Source organism: Brachionichthys hirsutus, chromosome 12 (genome assembly GCF_040956055.1).
Source record: "Brachionichthys hirsutus isolate HB-005 chromosome 12, CSIRO-AGI_Bhir_v1, whole genome shotgun sequence".
Lineage (NCBI taxonomy): Eukaryota > Metazoa > Chordata > Actinopteri > Lophiiformes > Brachionichthyidae > Brachionichthys > Brachionichthys hirsutus.
In genome coordinates, this window is record NC_090908.1 from 5567257 (window position 1) to 5589338 (window position 22082).

Genomic DNA, 22082 nt, shown 5'->3' on the forward strand with positions numbered 1-22082 from the left:
ACCCACCACCCTGCTGCCACATACTCCCCTCACACACACACACACACACACACACACTCTTTAGCCTTGTACGCAAATGGACAAAAAGGCAATTTGAGAGTGTTCTATGCACTGTAGGATGCTGGGAAATTTAGAGAAGAGGATTAGAGGGAGGGGAAGACAACAAAAAAAGATGAAGGACATGAGCACAAAAAGGATTCCAGTTTCATTAAAGAGAGGTGGAATCTTTTCATAACCTCCAGTCTCTGATTAGAAATATGTATATTTTGTTGTAACTGTGTTTGACACCCCCAGATTGTCTGCTGATTTCCATTCTGATTCAAGAAATCATTGAAATGGTCTCATCTCAGGAGGTACTTGGAGAACAAAACTGGCCTCCTCTCCTCTCCTCTCCTCTCCTCCCTCCATCTGTTAGTCCTTATCTATCCTGAGGCACAGAGTGAGCAGCTCCTCTTCTCCATCAGCTGATGAAGATGTGAGATGACAGCCGTCTCTCTCACGCAGATTGAGCAGAAACAGAGGTGGGTCTAGTTGGAGGCCTGTATATATGTACGGCTGGGTGGCAAACCTCATGTTGTATACATATTTGTTCAAACATGTGCAACTTGCCCAGTAATCCTCCCCACCCTGTTTCTCCTCCCACACATGTATATAAACAGGCAGACCACTGCCCATCTCAGCGACCATGGGGAAGATGCAATGGGTGAGGTTAGTGAGGAGGGGGGTGGTAGGGGGAGGGTGCAGCTTCTACCAGATGCCCTTTGTAAATAAGCAGGCAGCCCTTAGAGGGGCATGTTAGACTGTCTTGACTCACCCGTCCCGAAGGACGCAATCAGGTTGTCTCACCCTACCTTGTGGAAGGGGTGAGGAAGGAGGAGAGGGGAAGGTCTGGTCTGTATGTGCCTGGTGCTGACTCAGAGAAGCTGTGGGTCTAATTCATTAAACCAGCCTTCTAATATAAACAGCCATTCATTTCACTGCCTGACGCTGGGATGCCTGGACAATGTGAAGCGCCCCAATAGAACTGCCATCCACTGCTGTTTGTGTGTGTGTGTGTGTGAGCATGCATGCAGGAGCCTGATGTTTGTGTGAATGACGTCTCGGGCAGCCTGTTGGTCCCCAGCAGGTACAGTGAAGCTAACCAGAGGCTTTCATGAGCCATCACATGTTTCACAGCACAAATCAACAGCATGTATTATTTCTATTTGGTTAAAATCTACATAAATGAAGTCACATTGTATAATTTGGTATCCGAGTCAGTGTCATTGTACTCAGGCTGTAAAAAGGTCCACCTTGGACCGATTTTGAGTAAGACCCGGGTGAACTGGGAGCCGGAACTTCAGCTGAGCTTCTCGGAGTCCTTCTGGGAGCGAACTTTGGGGGCTGTTAACTCATCATCCAGCTGCGCCAGACTCTCATTAATACAATTTAAGGTCGTACATAGGCTACACTATAGCAAGGAAAAACTTTCAAGGCTTTTTCCCGACAAGTTTGATGAGAAGTGTAGTAGATGCTCTGCAGACCCCTTGTAACCTCACCCATATGTTCTGGACATGTCCCAAGCTGTCTGGGTTCTGGCAACAATTTTTCAAAACAATCTCAGATATATTAGGTATCAATATAATTCCAACTCCGCATATCGCCATCTTCGGCTTGCCCCCAGATGACCTCCAGATCACAGCGATCCAGAGACACATTATTGCCTTTTCCTCGCTTGTTGCTCGTAAGAGAATTCTCTTATTATGGAAGTCCTCCCAACCACCATTACTAAAAGTCTGGCTCCATGATATTTTAGGCCTTCTGAAACTGGAGAAGATTAAATTCTCACTTAGAGGTTCATCTGACAGGTTCTATGCTCATTGGAGACCTCTACTCAATTATCTGGATGGGCTGCCGGCTGGGGAGGTTTCTCTGTAAGGTCCTTGTATGTGGTTTTGTTTGAACCTGCCCTCCTGTGCTGGTCTGCCAGTGGCAGATAACTGCCCCTCTTTCAAGACTTATTCAGACACTGTAGCACAACAAATCTGCTTGACTTGACTGACCAAGGAGTAGGCAGCTATTGGGAGTCGTCTTGTTTACATAAGCATTGACACTGACACTTGTGTGAATATGTATGTATATGTATAATGTATTTATTGTTGTTGCTTTTTTGTTTTTGTTTTTTGTTTATTATTTTATTTATTTTATTTATTTTTATTTTATTTTTTATCCTCGTTTGTTTGCTTTTGAAATTGCCACTGTGTTTATGTACGAGTATTGTTCATACTTTGTTATTTCTAGTTTACTATGTTGGGGGGTGGGTGGGTGTTCATTTGGTTGTTTGTTTATAAAAAGGAAAAATGTAACTGTACGTTTGCACTTTACGTCCATCTTGCATTTGATAAATAAAAGTATATAAAAAAAAAAAGGTCCACCTTTCTTAAACACCTAAAATCAAACAATTTAACAAGAAGCTCATTTTGCATGAAAGAATGTCTTTATGTGTTTACCACACACTTTAAAAGTATTGTCAGCTTGTAGGAGGACACCAGAATTCACACTCACATTCACACCAATAGGCTGGTTTCTGTTGTCCTGAGGAAGCTGCAGAACCTGAGGAACCAATGCAGACATGTGGAGAACATGCAAACGCCGCACATAGAAGTCCAGGTTGAGAGGCGGCAGCGTTAACCACTGTAAGTTACATGTTACAATTCAATCACTATTATTATAATCATGCCTGAGGTGCTTTATAAGTCTTAACATTCTTTTTTACCAGAAGGTAGAATTTCCATCGACGAAGATGGTTTCAGGATTGTGCACTAAATGAAACGAAACAATAATAACTGCTACATATAAGAAATGGCCCTAACACAAGCATTATACCTGCTTTTGTATGGCTTACATGAACAAATGCAATATTTCATGTCATGTTGCTTTTGCAAAAGTCAGGGAATTGAGAAAGGAAAAGGAAGGTGGAAAAAGAGATCACTGATTTTTTCCTCTGCTGTCGAGGTGGATCATGTTTGATGTTTAAGATTTATGCCTCCAGGCGATGAAAGTGAACGCCTAAATAAATGTTCAAACTTTGGTCGTTACTTTACAACAAAATTCAAATATTGAAATGTAGATAGAAAAGAATGACATGCTAATAAATTATTGAATGAATGAATGATTAATAATAATAATGCATTGGTTTTATATGGCACTTTACATTGTGCTTTATTCATTCACTCCGTACTTGGTAGTGGTGAAGCTACTATTGCAGCTACAGCTGCCCTGGAGCAGACTGACAGAAGTGAGGCTGCATATTTCCATCATCGGCCCTCCTGACCACCACCGACATTCACTCACTCACTGCATTCACACACAATGTTGGTGGTGTCTTCCCCAAGGACACAACGACAGTGTCCATGAATGTATGAGTTATTATGATTTGTAATGTTGGGTTAACTTGCAAACAAAGTCTAAAACACACACCTACACACGCACCCACACACACCCACACACACACACACACACACACAGGTCATGCAGGTCCCCTGTTGGTCCATGCCTTCTTTTATTCTGTGTTCATATTTGTTCACATCAAAGGAAGAAGCCTTGACTTCCACAGAGTGCTGCTAACAGGCTGGATTAACAGATTAATGTATTTAGCGGTCATGATTTACAACGATGAACATAAATTAACAGTCAAGTCAAACTTTAACTGCAGTGCATTAAAAAATAATAATTATGGGGTAAAAAAAATATTTCAAATCAACTATTTTGGTGTTGATCACATTACATGTGACAGGCTACTCTAACCGACTGTCTGGCTGCCTGTTATTCAGGAACACATTCACACAGATTCAGAGACACGATTGTCGACCGGCGGAATGTGCACACCCACTGAGCCTGATACTGAACGTGGAATGCAAGCACATACACGCTCTCATGTGTGTGCATGCACGCAGGCACATGCATACACACCCATTGATCCAAACATCCCATCATCCACCCACCCACACATGAAACACACACACACACGCACACACACACACATCTAGGTATCTGCGACCACTAACTGTGTCTAGCCAGTGCTGTCCCCAGCAGCCAGGGTCATGAGAGTGCTGTGGTGCAGGACAGGCTAGCCATTGCGGTAGCCTCTTAAACATAACTTATCCTGAGGCCTGTTATTACTCTGACAAACTATCATCTCTTTCTCCTCGAAACCCTCCTGTTCAGTCCATTTAATGAAGCAGGCATTCCAATGGAGGGAAATAAGTCCCTTCCACAGTCCCACACAGCACTAACAGCTTCCTTCGGGAAGGAGACCGGGGACAGCAAGCATGCTAACACTGATATTTATTAATATTTGTTTCTCTGCTGATTGATTTTGTTCATCCTTTATTCTAACTGTTATATCCTTCTATAAAGAGACAGTAAAGTCAACTAAACGTTGAATCACACATGAGGAGAAGCTCACACATTACAGGATATTACTTAAATTCAGTATGCAGTATGCATTGAGCACAAGAAGAATTAGGATGGATCTATAAATATCTCAGATCACCTGGTCATTTGCATTTCTTTTAAATGTTGTGTGCTCTACAAATACAGATAATTCATTAATAATATGGCAGCAAACACAGCAGCTATACTCCCTCAGAGTATGATTCTTTTTCCATGTGTCCTGTTGGAATTAATTTCCTGTTTCACTTCAGCTTAATATGAGTGTTTAAAGGAGAGCAGAGCTGGAAGCTGAGTGACATCCTTTACCTCCTCTAATCTCAAGGACCCCCCCCCCCCCCCCCCCCAATCATCTGTTGCCTTGAATTAGTTTCCTGCTGCCTTTATTAGCCACAGCGGTGGAATCAGAGAAGTTTGTCTGCTTGGATCGTGGAGGACTGAAGAAGGGGGGGTGGGGCGACCGCTAAGTGCTTCACTTCTGATCTCTGATGGAGGTCATGGGGTCGACGCTCAACCTCACCCTGATAACTTCTGACTCTGCACGAGGAACCAAAACCACACGCACACACACACACACACACACACACAAATAAGACACACAAATCTGGATTCAGATTCATACAGAGGCAAAAAAAACATATTCTCAGAAGAGGTCTAAGCACTGATGCAGTAAACTCACACCAATATCACTTTAAATATCAAAAAGAGAAACCTGTGGCTCGGCATCGGTATTGGTTCAAAACCAAATGACTCGGACCTGGGGGCAAAAAAACCTGATCAGGACATCCCTAGTCATTACCAACCCAAAAATTGCTAAATTAAACCATCCAGCAAATCATACGTAGTTTGCGTAGCTCTGTAATCAAGTATTGAAACATGTCTGGCAGCACTCTTTTCATCTGCGACATCACAGTGGGGGGACTTACACAAGATGTGCGTGCACTTTCCCCGTGTCTGCGCTCCACACTCTACCTGTGACTCGTGCATGAGTCAAAGAAGAAGAAGAACAATTTAGTGGATAAAGTTTATTTTTGATGGTAATGTTATAGCGAAAATTTACAAACATGTTTTAGGGTGTGCTAAAAAAGTCACCTCATCGGTTACCATGGTAGCGTGCAGCTGCGCGCGTGCCCACAATGAACTTAGTTTCGGTTTAATTTTCAGAGGCATTTCTGACAGACCTGTTTGAGACAGAAAAGAGGGACGCTGTCCTGCAGCATCTGTTTGCTATTTTGACCAAACACTGTCACAGATATTTCATGTAAGTGTTTGAGAACTGCGTTAACTTATGGAAAAAAGGGTATAATATGTGACATTTAATTTTCAGCAGATGATGGACTTTGTCATAGAAAAGACTTCCCTGATTTATTTACTGCAATGAAAAGTGATTCACAGTTTGGTCTCTATAGATTAACAGTTTTGCAAATATGAGCAGGACTCTGAAACACACTTGAATCAAACGTTTCATATTTTACCTTATTCACTCTGAGTGATTTATTCTGATGCTTTTAATTGGTCAGTAATTCATAAATTATTGTAGGACTAAATTTATAAATGTCCGGATTTGATTCGTCAAAGAAACAAATCCCTTCCAGTTTATTGGTGACATCACCTTCATCACTGTCTGCAGAGGCCAGATGTATAACCAATTTGGTGAATTGTGCTTTATCACCCTTCTATGACTTTACGCCTTTTCTCTGCTTCTCATACAGTTTCGGGTAAAAGCCCTAATCTCTTGATCTTGCCTCCTCTTTTCCTGCCTCCTTCCCACCTCCCTCCCCAGTTTCCCTCCTTCAGGCCAGACAGTCTCCTTTGTGTTTATCTTCTCATCAGGACTCTTTATTGGTAAATAAGGGTGGCCCGCTCAGCCTCGCTCTCCCTTTTCTCTCACTCCTTATGCTCTTCCATCTTTCTTTAGTCTGTCTACCAACCCCATCTCTCCCTCCCTTCCGTGCCTCCCTCCTCATCTCTGTGTGTGGAGTCTAAGTGCTGCTGATATGTGTGTGTAAGTGTAACTATAGCGGCCAGTGTTTAGGCTATTAGAGCCGTCTATTTACAATCTGGGGTTTCCTATTGATTATGTCTGCCTTCTCTCTGTGTTTACATGAGGGAAATAAATAACACATGTTGCAGACTTGCTCTGACTCTGCATCTTCTTTTTCTTCCAGCCCTGTCTGCCTTTTTTCTTTCTCACCCCTCCCTGTCTTGTGCTCCCACCTCGCTCTCCTCATTCTAAAAATCTGTCAGTGCTTTTTAACTGGTTCCTTTAATCAAGTAAAGTAAAATGAGATTGGAGGAGACACATAAAGAAAATGCCACACACAAAAGACATTCCATCTTAGATACGAAGAGGTTCTAATAAGTCATTGATGACAAAATTGGCAGTCAGACGGCTGCTTGCTATGCAGGAGATCCTCAGTGATTTATCCACCAACCTGTTTGAACGCTGAGGTGTGGACACAGTGTGTACTCCCATGCTTCTATATGCCATCATGCTTTTTCTTTCGTCCTTTATAACATGAGCTGGTTGACTGGGCTTCAGACCAGGCAATATGTCATACCTTCCATCTCTCCCCCACTCCCACTTCTTCTGCTGGGTGTGCTCTGATAGCCCCTCTGATAAGACCAGAGCTTTGCATGAACAGCAGACTCCGGAGTTGACGCTCACTGGTGGTAAAATGAATTCCTAACAATAAGTCCTGGACATATGCAGCATTTGAAGTTTAAAGTACTATGTTTACATATATGAAAATGAATTACTTCAAATGAAGTTCATAAGATATTTCTTAATGACGATACTAATCTCATTGTGAAGCCACTATGCAATGACAACAAAGGCTTTCTCTTCTCTTCTATTCCATTCACATATTTTAATATGTATGAAAACTTTAATTGAATAATTGTACTTCAATGTAATTTTGATGGATCTTTACTATAAAAATGTAATAATTTCTGTTCTACTGCCACGCCCTCACGTTCTAAAGGGAGTTACATTACCGGTACTGATTTTAATTGTTTTTTTTGTTATTTTTTTTACCAATTCATTATATAAATTAAGTTACTTTGCATTGAAACGCATTGAAAATATACAAATAAATCATTGCAGATGAAAATAAGATACGTATACTATGTTGAAAAGTTAAGAATATATTTTTGACTAGAGGTAGATTTTCAATGTTGGTGTGTGCGTAGTTGATGCAACCTTGTATCATATTTTTAAATCAGCTGACTCAAAGAAGATGCTAAAAAAAGGATTAGAGTAAAAAAAAAAAAAGCACATTGATATAGTGGTAGTTTCTGACACCAACACCCTGAAGAGTTCGTACCTCTGCCGAGGTAGAACAATCCAGGAACGTGTCTCTCCACATTCTCTGGTTTATGCCTCCACAAAATTTCATAAAACATTTTAATTGTGTTTTGCATAAAAAGGGAAAATGTTCACATGTTAAAGAACAAAACCGGCATTCATTATTTTATCCACATCCGTACCGTAATAAAAAGATTATTACCTGGCCCATTCTTCTATCACACTGTGGGGTAATCTAGATGACATACAAACAAACCAATGAAAAAAGGGAAAAAAGGGTGAAAATAAAGCCTTTTTGGAAGATCAGAAAATATAATAGAGACATTCAGATATAAATTCCTTGAGCCTTAACGTTGCATTAATGAGTTCAGTCAATTTAACATACCTGAAACTCTCCATCTGAAACAATATCGCCAACTGAAAAAGGCTGAATTTAACTTTAAATATAGAAATGAAACTATACACAATTGAAGAGCCCTCGATAGTAAAATGGACAGCATAAGTATTTGGTTGTTGTGTGTAGTTTATCAAAAGGGAAACAAATACCGATTAGTACTTAGGAACTGCTCTTGATATTAAACCAACCACCACAAAGTTCATCATGTAACCGCAGAATAACAAATAATAATATAATAAATTAATTCATTGATCTTCTTAACCGCTTTGGCCATTACCGGGTCACGGGCCATGCTGGAGCCTGTCTCAGCAGTCAACAGGCTAGAGGCGGGGTACCCCTGGACAAGCCGCCAGTTCATTGCAGGGCCACACACACACATGGATAATTTACATGTCTTTGGTGTGGGAAGAAGCCAGAGAACCTGGAGAGAACCCACGCAGACACGGAGAGAACATGAAAACTCCTCACAGAAAGGCCAAAAGTCTGATTTGAACCTGTGACCTTGTCGTGAGGCAACAGTGCAACCCCAGCACCACCGTACTGCCCCTAAAATAATACAATAATCCCTAAATAATATCCCTCAATATCAAAAAGGATCACCCATGAACAAAAAAAAAGGAATACCTTTTCCAGAAACAGAACCTCTGGGCTTGTGCCTCCATGTCTACTGCTGTACATTTAGATACTGTCGAGTACGTGTGTGTGTGGGAAGGGGGGGCAAGGACACCACTGCTCAAAAATCAGAAGAGGGGTGAGATGAAAGAGAGCAAACCCAGAGCAATGCAGGGTGTTTATGGGAGAGAAGCTTGGAAAACGGGTTGCCGTGGTCAGCGGCTGTAACTGGAGCTGCTTGTGTGGATGCACATAGCCTGTCGTGCTGCTCGCTTAATGCTTGAGGGTTACAGGCTTTGTTATCCCAAAATGACACCACATATTTTGACCAGCAATCAAATAAACTCAGTCTCGGGTTCTGGGGTTCCTTTGAAACGCCGCTGGTTTTGAGTTAGATCAGATACACATGAACGTACTCTATTCAAGCTCAGAACTCAGAGAGCACGGAGTCAACTTAAGTGGAAGTGGAATCTTTCCTCTGTGGCCAACAGGGAGCAGTAGACACCTGGTAAAACTAATTTAACAAGCAGCTATAAGTTGAGACCTGAGATTCTCCTCACCTCCACTGACTTCAATGTCTGGCACCCCACCCTCACCCTGCCTCCCCAGCTCTGTCCAATCAGGTCAGGGCATGTGTTGAGGGGAAAAGGTGCTGTGAGATGTCCATCAGCATGGCTGCATATACAGTGCAGGTCTGAGGCAAATGAGACTGATGGCCTTCTGTGTGAATGTGTGTGCGAGAGAGACAATGTGAGTGACACTGAGCATGTCTGAATGTGAATGCATGTTGTTTTTCTGTTTTCCATGTGAACTGTATCCGGTGGTCGTGTGGCCGCCGCAGACATCCCTGCAAGTGACATGTGAATGCAAAACAGCGCCACTCATTACTCTGCTAAGTATAGGGTCGCCACTCTTCTCCAACAAATGCTTTATGATAATCGGTCGGTGTGTGTTAAAATAGGTGTGCTGTGGGAATTTATCTGCCGAGGAGCAAAACCTGAGAAGATGTCATGGTGGCTCTTATCGTCTTTTTTTTTTAGAAAGTCAGGAAGTTTGTCAACGTCTGCAATTTTTTCATTTGTGATTATCTAAAATCATTGCGGGTAAACAAAATTAAACGAAGATGGAAAAAACTTGCATGCTGTCAACCTGCATGGGCCAACCTTTCACAGGCTAACACAGACATGGGCAAACCACGGCCCGTTATGCTTTTCAATACAGCCCGCCGAACTTGTCCAATGACCAAAAAATTAAAAATCATAACGTTCATTTTGTCCCTGCAATACCCGTGTTTGACCAGCAGATGGCGCACTGACCATCGATGGCTTGTAGCGTATTGCTCTGCTTTTAGTTTCGTTTCCCCCATTGCTGGTGTCCCGTCCCCCGTCACAAGACCCTGAAACCGCACCGCAGGAGCTGCAGTTGGAACTGATCGATCTTCAGTCCGACTCCGCCTTGAAGGATAAGTTCAAGTCTCTTAACATGAATGACTTTTATGCCTCACTTAACGAAGCCACGTTTCCAAACCTCCGGAGGACGGCACAGAAGGTGCTGGTGTTGTTTGGCTCGACCTCCGTGTGTGAGCAGACGTTCAGGGTCATGATCAATAAAGCCCGTCATAGATCCAAGTTAACGGACCAACATCTCAGATCTATCCTGAGAATAGAACAGCAAAAATAACTCCAGACTTTGATGCACTGGCAAAAAAGGGAGACCAATAACACTGTTCCCACTGAAATTGGTGCGTTTGTATGTTCTGTTATGAAAGAAAATGCATCTGGAAAGTTTGAACGTGCGTCTTTTAATGAAGTGCGCATTTATGCACAGCAGTGGAACAACAATGAGTGCAGCAGGAATGATTGAGATTTAGTATTTCGTGTTTTGATATGTTTTGAATGTTGAAAGTGATCATCTTTTTTCAATAAATGTTGGTTTATTTAACTTTACGCCTTCAAGTGAAATTTATTAAAAAACAGATGCAATCACCAGGTTTGACAGATCACAGTGTCATTGCTATTTTAATCTATTTACATTTCTCCTCACACCGTTGTGCCAAAATATGTGTAAATGCCGCATCTTGCATATTCATTGAGACAAACGTACTACCTGGATAAAGGCTATTTTGCACATTTGAAAGACGCAGTTCTTCGTACACACTGTTAGTAAATCTGGTTGTACATTTATCTGTGTGTGTTTACTGTGCTATGAGGTTTGCACACTACACGCAGCGTTTTAGTATATCTGGGCCAAACACTCATCCAAAAGCTCCTGGCCCGGCCCCTCTGTCAAACTTTCAAACCCAATGTGGCCCACACGTCAAAAAGTTTGCCCACCCCTGGGCTAACAACATTAGCCTGTGAAATTATATTTAATATTTATTCAATTGCTAGTCTCTTACTTAAAATATGATCATCTTTGTATAATATCATTTTCTCCACTTGTTTGCTGAGTGAAATTGTTCATGAGAAGGGTTCAAATTTTGCTTGTTTGTGTAAATGCACAAGAGTTGGCATGTAAAATATAGCACATTTGTCTGTAATAAAATTCAGAGTTAAAATGTTTATGTATGGGATTTTGTTAACCAAAGTATTCAATCATATGAAATAACCCACTAAAAATAGATTCATTCACACATTTTTATTGAGAAACAAAAGTTTTTGAAGTGTCTTTGCTCCGAGGCAATTTCTCCTCTTGGACACCAGTTCCCCTGCCTTAGAAAACACTCATTCACAGGGAACAGATGAAGATGGTGTACATAGATATTTAAGTGCCAGTTGATGAAGGTGTGGATATGTTTTCTGGTTATCCTTCCAATATTTTAACGGGTCTTGCGTTCTGGGTGTGTTGCTTTCAGCCAGGTAGCGTTGGACTTCAACTATGGAATCTGTAGTATTCTAGGTCATCCTGATCTCCTCAACCTCCATACCCATAGGTTTCTAGAGATTGTGCCCTAACAAATATTTATAAAAACAATTGTCATGTGATGAAACACTGACAAACCACAGAAATATACAAAAACACACACAAAAATGTGCTTTCATACCTGAACTGGGTTCTGATCCATGTGAAGAGCATGGCTCTTCTGCTGGGTCAGGCTCATGGCTCCTCATTTCAGCAGCACACTTCGACTTCAGTCTCTTAACAGCTTCAGTTGCTGTTAGTGGACTAAAGAAGCCAACTGTTTTAAACCTGGGGTACAACAGTGTTGCCAGCGTCATCACACTGAGCGATTCCATGTTGCAGCTGGACTCAGGTTAGCCCCTTTCTCAGATTCTCAGCCAGTTCTTGAGCAGCTGTGTTTGTCAATGTTGAGGCTTGATGTTGAAGCTCAATGTGGACCATTCTCATCAATGGAATAACCTTTGACCCCGACTCTTTTTTCCTCAGAGAGTTCTCTCATGGCTTGGTCAAAAGGAGAGCGCACCCTGAGCGTCTCTTCAGTGACTCCAAATTCTTCAGGTGTCAGTGGCATAATATCAGTTTTCAATGAGGCCAGTGACACCCAGACTGCCTCCTTCTGCTCAGTCATTCTTTCCAGCATGTGGTAGGTGCTGTTCCATCGTGTTGGCACCTCATTTATCAATCTATGGAATGGTGTTCCCAGATGTTGCTGCAATTGCGTGAGCTTTTCTTTTGCCGTGGTGCTTGATCGAAAGTATGTGACAATTTGCCGTGTTTTGTTGCATATTTCTGTTAGTGTTGTGATTTGATCAGATGATTTTCTTACAATTAAATTGATGGAATGAGCAATGCATATGGTTTGCCGTATTTGCAGCATTCGAGCACATGAAGTCATGTTTGCTGCTGCATCGGTGACGAGACACCTGACCTTGCTCGCTATGCCCAGCTCCTCCATGAGGCTCGTTTTAACCATGGCCATATTTTCTGCAGTGTGTTTCTGTGGAAAATGGAATGGAATTCATGGCTTTCTTTGTCCACATAGTGGCAAGTAACAGTAAGATATGCCTCCATATTAATCAAGGTCCACATATCGGCTGTTAAAGTAACAGCAACGGCACACTGGAGGGCCTTTGTTTTCTCCTTTCCCTCCACATATCTCTGGCCCACCAAGTCCTTGCCAGTGTAAAAATAACCATACAAATATTGTAATGTCTTATGAATATATAGATGTCCGTCTGTTTCTATCGACAGTAATTAATGAATTCAACCATACATTTCTTACGCATACTTTCCTGCTTGGTAGAACATATGAGCTCCCTGAATCCCTCATTGCGGCTGACAGTCTTTAATGATCATGTTAATCACAGCTGCATCCAATGCTTGGTTGTTAGGAACTGCAAGCAAAAAGGAAGTATTTGGTATAAGGCTTGTTAAAGGACTGTAATTTTACAAATAGTATGACAGTCACACAAAGCCTTTTGTGTGTAATAAAGTATTTTGGGAAATTCAAAGTTTTTGTGAGAATGTCATCATGCCTGGCGCACTCACAGCAGGAGTGTCTGCCGACTCTTCATTCCCATGCCAAGCTCTATAATGATGTAAGACAATTCTGTAGAGCAGCTACTATATAATAAAATGTTAATTTATCTGAAAACAAATCAAACCTCTCACTAGAAAAGAGTAGGAACATTTAACTAACTAAGAACTAACGGTAAACAATGCCCAGGGGAGGAAAATATTTACCTTATTTGGCATCAAAATTATTCCAGACCTGTGGAAATGTCCTAGAATAATCCATAACTGGAAGCAAAGCGCAAACCGCTTCTCAAAAAACCAACTTTGGATCCTGATGTCTTAGATAACTATCGGCCAATTTCAAACCTTCCATTCCTGTCAAAGATTTTAGAGAAAGCAGTTGCCAGTCAGCTGTGTGAATTATTACAAGACAATAAGTTATTCGAGGTTTTTGAATCAGGTTTCAGAGCTCATCATAGCACAGAGACAGCATTAGTTAAAGTTACCAATGACCTTTTAATATCATCTGATAATGGACTGGTCTCCAGTGGATTATCAGTGCAGCCTTTGACACAATAGATCATCAGATTCTGTTACAGAGGCTGGAACAATCAGTTGGCGTTAGAGGATTTGCATTGAACTGGTTTAGATCATATTTATCTGATAGATTTTCAGTTTGTACGTGTTCATGATAAATCTTCTACGTACACTGGCGTTAAATATGGAGTTCCACAGGGTTCAGTGCTTGGACCAATTTTATTCATGCTATATATGTTTCCCTTAGGTAACATTATTAAGAAACACGGCATAAATTTCTACTGCTATGCAGATGACACACAATTATACCTGTCAGTTCAGACAGACAAAGTCGATCAGTTGGTTAGACTTCAGATGTGCCTTAAAGACATTAACTCCTGGATGACCAATAACTTCCTGTTATTAAATCTAAATAAAATGCTGGCCTGCTCTTGGTTCCAAAAATGTCCAAGAGCAGACAGGCAGGCTGAGCTTTCAGTTATCAAGCTCCTTTATTGTGGAATCGGCTCCCTGTTTCGGTTCGTGAGACAGACACCATCTCTGTGTTCAAGAGTAGACTAAAGACTTTCCTTTTTAACAAAGCTTATAGTTAATCAATACAATAATCAATATGCTGTCATAGGCCAGCACTGGTGGCTTAACCTCCATTGACACACTGAGATCCTCCCTCTTTATCTGATTATTCATGTTAAATATATATCAGTAATCTCTCTCTCTCTTCCCTGTAGTCTTGTGCTCTCTCTCTCCCTGTTTGTCCCTCTTTCTGTCTCTGTCTGCAGGTTCTTCTGTCCGTGGTGCTGCAGAACCAGGACCTGTGGCCCTCAACACTGATGTCCTTATCGCTGGCATTAGCATTTAAAGCATTTGTCTGCTCCTACTCATCTATTCATCTCCTTGTTTTTGACTCTCCTCCTAACTGTCTCTCTCTCTCTCTCGCTCTCTCTCTCTCGCTCTCTCGCTCTCTCTCAACCCAGCTGGTCAAACAGATGGCCGTCCACCATGAGCCTTAGGTTCTGTCCAAGGTTTCTAGGAGCATTTCAAGGGAAGTTTTTACTTGCCTCCGTTGCCAAAGTGCTTGCTTTTGTGGGTCGAGTTGGGTTCTGTCTTTCCCTGCAGGTCTTTCCCTGATACTCCTGTAAAGTGACTTGAGATAACTTTCTGTTGTGATCTGGCGCTATATAAATAAAATTGAATTGAATTGAAATTACACCCACCGATATGACAAACATGGGTAAATCCTCCTTCTACAATACTGCCACCCAAGGGTCGAACTGCTCGACTCCTGCCCTCAAAACATGCACCTCGATGACTTCTTTCAAAACAGCCATAAAAATTCACCTTTCAGGGGGGCAGAAACGACTCATCACAACTCTCTCCAGATTCCAGATTAATCTCCTTACCTTGTCCCTTTTTTCTCCACCTACGTTGTACATATTGTGTCTTTTTTATTTATTATTTTGCATCAATTGAGTAATTAATTTGTATTGGTATTTGTTACATGTTGATGAATTACGTACGGAGGGCTTTCAACGGAAACAAGACCGCAAGGGCTTTTTTGAAATGCTCCTAGACAGGGTGTTTGACTGTACATGCTATTGTTTGACTGTACTTGTACTGCTCTAACATTCTATCTAATAAATATACTCATCATCATCATCACTCTGTCGGCAGGGTCCATTGTGGCCAGATTGTTCTGTCACAAGACTGACCACGGAAAACCAAAAGAACGACAAGAGATTGGAATCCAAATCAGAATCAATACATGGTTGTCAAAACAGAAACAGGAATGCTGAAAAGTAGTTTTCACAGTAACAATCTGGCCGATAACTGAGGGCTGAGCAGAGTATAAAGTATGTAGTGTTGAGACTAATTGGGAGATGGTTAGCAGGTGCCTGAGATAACACAGGTGAAATGGATGAACTTCATTGAGTGCAGGGAGGTGCAGACGGGACTGAAATGACAGGAGACATTAATTCAGGAAAACACTAACATTATATTGAATTAAAGAATAAACTTAAGTCTTGGCAGGAGTCATGACAATACTGCTGACATTTGTGTTTTTCTGCTTGTTGCCTGCAGTCGTTTGTTGATGTACTGACCAGTAGGACTTTTCTCAGGCTTTCGCCTGAAAAGTTCTGGTCTGGGCTGGGCTTGAAGTTTGGTCAAGATGATGAAGGGAGAAGGAACTGGAGTTGACCCACATCGGCACCTTCAATCCGGTCCAACTGAGGACCTTTTCTTGCCCACTGAAGCCGATGGACTGTAAACACGCTGGACAAGTACACAGAGCGATAGACAAAGGCCGACCACAAAGTTTGTTTGGCATCTGCTTACATTGATAGCTTTCAGTTTTTAACTTAAGGTTTAGTGTTATGTGTTCTGCTCGAAGGACAGAGAAACAAATCCTCAACCACTGAGAGCTTCATGTCCTGTCAAATAAATCTGTGGCAGTCACAGTGATTTTTTTTAATTTTAGTTACCTAAAGAATTTATACAAATGCATTAATAATAATTTGCGCTGTGTATTATTCACTTACAGTATCTACTCTAGTATGGTCTCATATTGAAAATCAGGATCAGACAATAATGTTGGCACAATGTGTTCATTTTTCTGAACTAGTAGCTTTTTCTTGCTTTCCCAGCACATTTGATTAGACTTGATTGCACCTCCTGCCCTTACCCCACCATCTGATGAAGATGGAAGAGATTATTATCGTTTGTGTTTGATCATTTAAAAATTACACTCACACAAAAGGTGTGTCACTAATACTGATTCAAGATGATGAGCTATTATAAGCATGAAATAATTTTACTGACATGCTTATGTTGCACGATTATATTTGTTAAATTTTTGCTTCAAGCAAAAATCAAAATTAATTATTGTCTTCCTTAAGCAACAATTATGAGATGCTATTATTGAAATTGGCAGATATTTGTGTAGTGACACAGAGAATGTGTGTTTGTTTGACGTTTTTATTGTAATTTTCCTTTTCGGAGATCCTTGCTCCACTAACTGCCCCTTTAATTAAAACATAGTTGTTTTTTTTACTTCAAAATCTTGCAACATATTTGCAACAGAATTTACTCTAAACTCCTTTAAATGAGAACTGTCATTCATGCTGAAATTTTACACTCAGTCCAAAATTAGTTTATGCATGCAAAGAATTTATGAATCTTTGATAATTACATATTTTAATAATTGTCAAAGGAAAGATATTTAAACTAAGGAAGACATATAATATGTCTAAAGTTGACTCAGGCACTTCTTATTTGCAGATGTCCTTTCCTGCCTGATCTCGAGCCAAGAGACCCTGATCAGAAAAAAAGAAACATCTAATGACATACATTCATAACCGTCTATTGGTTTGCTACATTTTAAATGAATATGAATTAAATAATATTGATTAATCCATTCCCTTTGAATTGACTTTTGATGCTTGCCATTAATTAATGCAGGTTCTGAGTCACTTACAGTTAAATATTGCATTAACGTTATAAAATATGCATCCAAGAAATCTATTTATTTTTCAATTGCACACATCTTATGAAGCATTGTACAATAAGACATTGTTCTTCACTGCAAGTTTAATCTTTTTATCCTTTCACATTTGGTGAATGTAGAGTGCGAGAGACTTCTACATAAAAACAAACTATTATAAAAACTTTATATTTAAGATATTTTATTTATGTGCTATTTCATAAAGTATTCTATACTTCTTCTGCAATCCAGGAATTCAAGACATAGCATCTAGCAAGAATAAGGATGAATTTTACCCAAAGGTTATGGAGAAAATATGAATTATTAAATATAAAGATTAAAATGACAGAGTTTAGAATCTTTGATGGCCCAGAGCCCCAGGTCATACCAGGTCTGGTGGTAGCGTGAGAATCAGTCCCTTTATTATATCCACAGCCACCAGATTCTCCATAAAGACGACCCCCATAAAGTCCAAATAAAATACCTCTTCATCTGTATCATTACCCTGTGCCTGAAAACAATGCTGTAAAAGACTTTTAGTTTTACTGGAGTTATAAAAAAAGTACCTGCTGTACTGTTGAACATGTGTTTCATTTTAATGGAGATGCTGCTTTATAGAGGATGGTCATATGAGAGCAATCAATAGTACAAGATGAGAGTTCACATTGAATAGATGTGCAAATACACACACACACACACACACACAGGTCCTGCATCATTGAAGATTGATGTGGACCAGTACACACAGAACAGGCCTGCATTTCAAACATGGCCCAATAGATTTGTATTGCCTTGCTTGCTACTTAACCCATGCAATTAGCAGACAGGAAGAGGTCTGGTCACTGAAAATGTAATCATGAAATTAGCAGTGTGATACATCAACTGAACACAGGTCTATTAAGTCTAGGTTATGGCTACAGCATTTGTTCATATCAGGGTTGAGGATGGCAGATAATTGGGTGCACTAATCCAGTAAAGCTTACAAATGGTCAAATTACATCGAGCAATGATGATTAAGGCGCATTACGGCCACACATGCACAGCAATGCATGTCGGTCCTCATGCTCACATATGAGCACCAAAGTTTGTGTCACACCATCAGGGGTCAAAGTGTGGTTAGTTACACATCACATTGACAAGTGACAGCACTCATAAAACATAGCTGTCATTAACTGCGTCATTTGCCAATACACCACTCAGCTGTCATAAAAGCACAGAAAACACATCCCAGCTGTGGTTATTGTGTAATTTAAACCTTGGCCAGCCTATAAAAATGGATGAAATTACAGGAATATCAGCCTGATCAGTTCTTTATGAGATTTTTTGTTCCCTGCTATCCTGCATAAATAAGAGCAGAATGGTAAATAACACTTATCCCCTCCAGGATGGATTGTTTTGGGTTTGTTTGTTTGTGAGATATGGACAATCATAAAATGTTCCTTATTTTCAAAAATGTTATTAATTTTTTCTATATATAAAAATTCAATCAGAGTCAAAGTTCTCAAGAAACCTTTTAATAAGAGAAAGACAGTAGACAGGTTCGTAGAGACCCAACAATGATTAAGGACATGGAGACAGTCACACAAAAACGACCTTTTAACAGATCGAAGCCTCAAACAGAATGTTTATCAGAGAGAGAGAGAGATCAAATAATAATAATAACAATAATAAGGTGCAAATTGCAAAAGTTAGTAACATGAATTAATGAGATTTTATTGTGTTTTTAAAGGGTCTTAAACACCTCCTTGACTGAACCTGAAACAATGCTTGGATAATACAAACACAATAACATCACCTTAAGTTCTACAGCACATCATTCTGTTATATATATTTTTACATTCATTTAGTGATTGTAAAAAATGCCTCAGTGTTTTTAATCCAATACAGCCTATGCAACAAACCAATCGAATGAAACATAACATTCCAATTTATGACTGAATTCAAAATGCCTCATACACATGAGCTTATGACTGCCTTTAACCTAATATAACTAATATGAGCTCCATATATCACTTATTACTGATATATAATCAATACTGGATTCAATTAGGTAATGATGCTGAGGTACTTCCCGGATCTATGGGGATTACAGAGTTTTGCTTCTGGACATATCTTCATGAATGTTTCTCACTAACATTGTTGTTTACAGCCACAAAAAATAGTTTGAGAGTAATGATAGCCAAGTCAAAAACACTGCAGTAGATGTTGGATAAGGTCACTATCTTTGATCTGTAGCATTCTGATTAAGCGCTGCTTTAAACCTCAGGTCTCTCAATGTAGATGTTTCATCTCTACTTTATTTCAACTTATTGAAGGACTACAACATAATATCAAAATCGTCTATAGTAAAACTAGAAAACGACAATCAGAGATTGCAGACCCTCGCCTCCAATCGACTATTCGATCTTGTGAGACAGTAAACAGGGCTTCCGGATCAGAGGGTCCAAACCTGCTCTAGCTTGCTGCTCCGGAACGTACTACAAGACACTTTCTGGACTCTTTTTCCCATCATGCCATTCGTTTCCCTCCCTCTTAAAGTGACAGTTTACAGCACAGGCACGATTCCAGATGTAAAAATAATTTTAGAATCTGAATCCAGATCCGGATCAATTCTCGGGGAGGACCGAGCCACGGACAGAACCTTGCTTGTGTAAAAATTTCATGTCGATTGGGTTACTAGTTTTTGAGTTATGCGCTCGGACAGACAGACAAACAGACAGACAAACAAACAAACAAACGGACCCAATTGCAATACCCTCGCCTCCGCTTCGGCGAGGGTAAATATGAGCATGAGTAGAACATCCTGCAAAATAAGGTGTCCATTTGTGTCGAGGCAGTGAGCAAAGACATAATTTGATCCTACACCTGAATTTTTTTTAGTTTGAAATACTCACTACCCAGTAAAACATTTGCTCATGTGGACAAACTGGGTTGCTTCCAATGGCTCACGTTCCACAGAATCGGTGGAGTATTTGAAACAGTAGATAAATAACTGTAAAACAATCTGAAGTAACATTGTGTGATATCCATACATTTCATCTAACATCTTTTCCTGTACAGAATCATGAGGGCCTGAAGGTGTACGCCTCGTACGAATTGCCAGATCATCACAGGGCTATATATAAAGGCAAAAACCTGCATCACTCAAATTCATGTCTACAGCCAATTCAGTTACTAATTCACCTCTACTGCATGAATTGCAACAGAAAAATCCCAGATCTCTATGTGATGTTTCTGAGCTGAGAGACTGACGTACCGGTGAGCGTATTGCGTCACTTCCTGTCCGCTTGTTACACAAATTGTTTGTGCTCTCTGCCACTTTTTCTGCTCTTTTCCCACATAACTTTAATCACTCCCTGTCCTATTTATTGTTAGCGGATTAACGCCGCCAATTTTCACAACTCTTTGGGGCGTTTCTCCTTTGGTTTGATAAGCTAACTATCGAATAGCTTTTAGCACCGCTAGCTAGCTAGCGATGGCTTCTCCCTCTGCCTCTCCGCTGTCCTGCTCAGTGTGTCAAATGTTTAGCTTCTCCTCTGCTTCCTTTACTGACAGCGAAACGTGTAAGAGGTGTAGTCTATTTGCTATGTTGGAGATGAGGCTAAATGATTTAGAGACCCGGTTCCGCACCATAGAAGCGAATCCAGTAGCTTCGATAGCTAGCCAGCCCTCCCTTAGCGGTGCGGACCGAGCCGCTAACCGTCTCCCGGCTGCTCCCGAGCAGCCGGGACACCAAGGCGGCTGGGTGACTGTTCGGAGGAAGCATAGTCCGAAGCCCGCTACGGTTCACCACCGCCCCGTTCACGTTTCTAATAGATTTTCCCCGCTCAGCAACACACCTGCTGAGGACAGTACTCTGGTGATTGGTGACTCCATTCTCAGAAACGTGAAGCTAGCGACTCCAGCGGCCATAGTGAGGTGTATCCCGGGGGCCAGAGCGGGCGACATTGAATCAAATTTGAAGTTGCTGGCGAAAGCTAAACGTAAATACCGTAAGATTGTAATCCACGTCGGCACTAATGACGTCCGGCTACGCCAGTCGGAGGTCACTAAAATTAATATTGAGTCGGTGTGTAGCTTTGCTAGGACTATGTCGGACTCCGTAGTTTTCTCTGGCCCCCTCCCCAATCTGACGGGTGACGATATGTTTAGCCGCATGTCGTCATTCAACCGCTGGCTGTCTAGGTGGTGTCCAGAAAACAACGTGGGCTTCGTAAATAACTGGCAGACATTCTGGGGAAAACCTGGTCTTATTAGGAGAGACGGTGTCCATCCTACGTTTGGTGGCGCAGCTCTCATTTCTAGCAATCTGACCGAGTTTGTTAGACAACCAAAACCCTGACAATCCAGAGTCGGGACCAGGAGTCAGAGATATAGTCCTACACCCATCTCTGAGCGTCCTCTGGATCAGTCACCCACCCAGAACCCCATCCAGAACCCCACACAGAACCCCATAGAGATGGTGTCTATAGAGATGGTGTCTGTTCCACCAAACCACCTAAGGTTGTTAAATTGTACAGGAGACGTGTTACTCCTGGAAACCTTATAAACATAAAAACTGCTGCCACAGAAATTAATAATAGTAAAACCATTTAATGTGGACTTTTGAATATTCGCTCTTTGGCGTCAAAGGCATTTTTAATAAATGATCTGATCTCAGATCAGCATGTTGATATTTTCTCTTTGACTGAAACCTGGCTGGGTCCTGAAGATTATTTCAGTTTAAATGAAGCCACGCCTCAGAGTTATGTTAACTCTCACATTTCTCGAGACGCCGGCCGAGGAGGTGGAGTTGGAGCCATCTATAACTCTGAGCTCCAGATTAACACTAAACCTAAATTAAACTATACCTCCTTTGAGAGTCTTATTCTTAGTCTGTCACTCCCAACATGGAAATCAAGCCA

General features: G+C 41.0%; 1 protein-coding gene across 1 annotated transcript; it reads left to right on the top strand.

The window, feature by feature from the left end:
- Positions 1–20653: 20653 nt before the first annotated feature.
- On the top strand, positions 20654–21520 carry LOC137901887 (uncharacterized). Its single transcript, XM_068745917.1, has one exon. It carries the CDS (start codon positions 20654–20656, stop codon positions 21518–21520), a length of 867 nt encoding a protein of 288 aa, XP_068602018.1.
- The last annotated feature ends 562 nt before the right edge of the window (positions 21521–22082 follow it).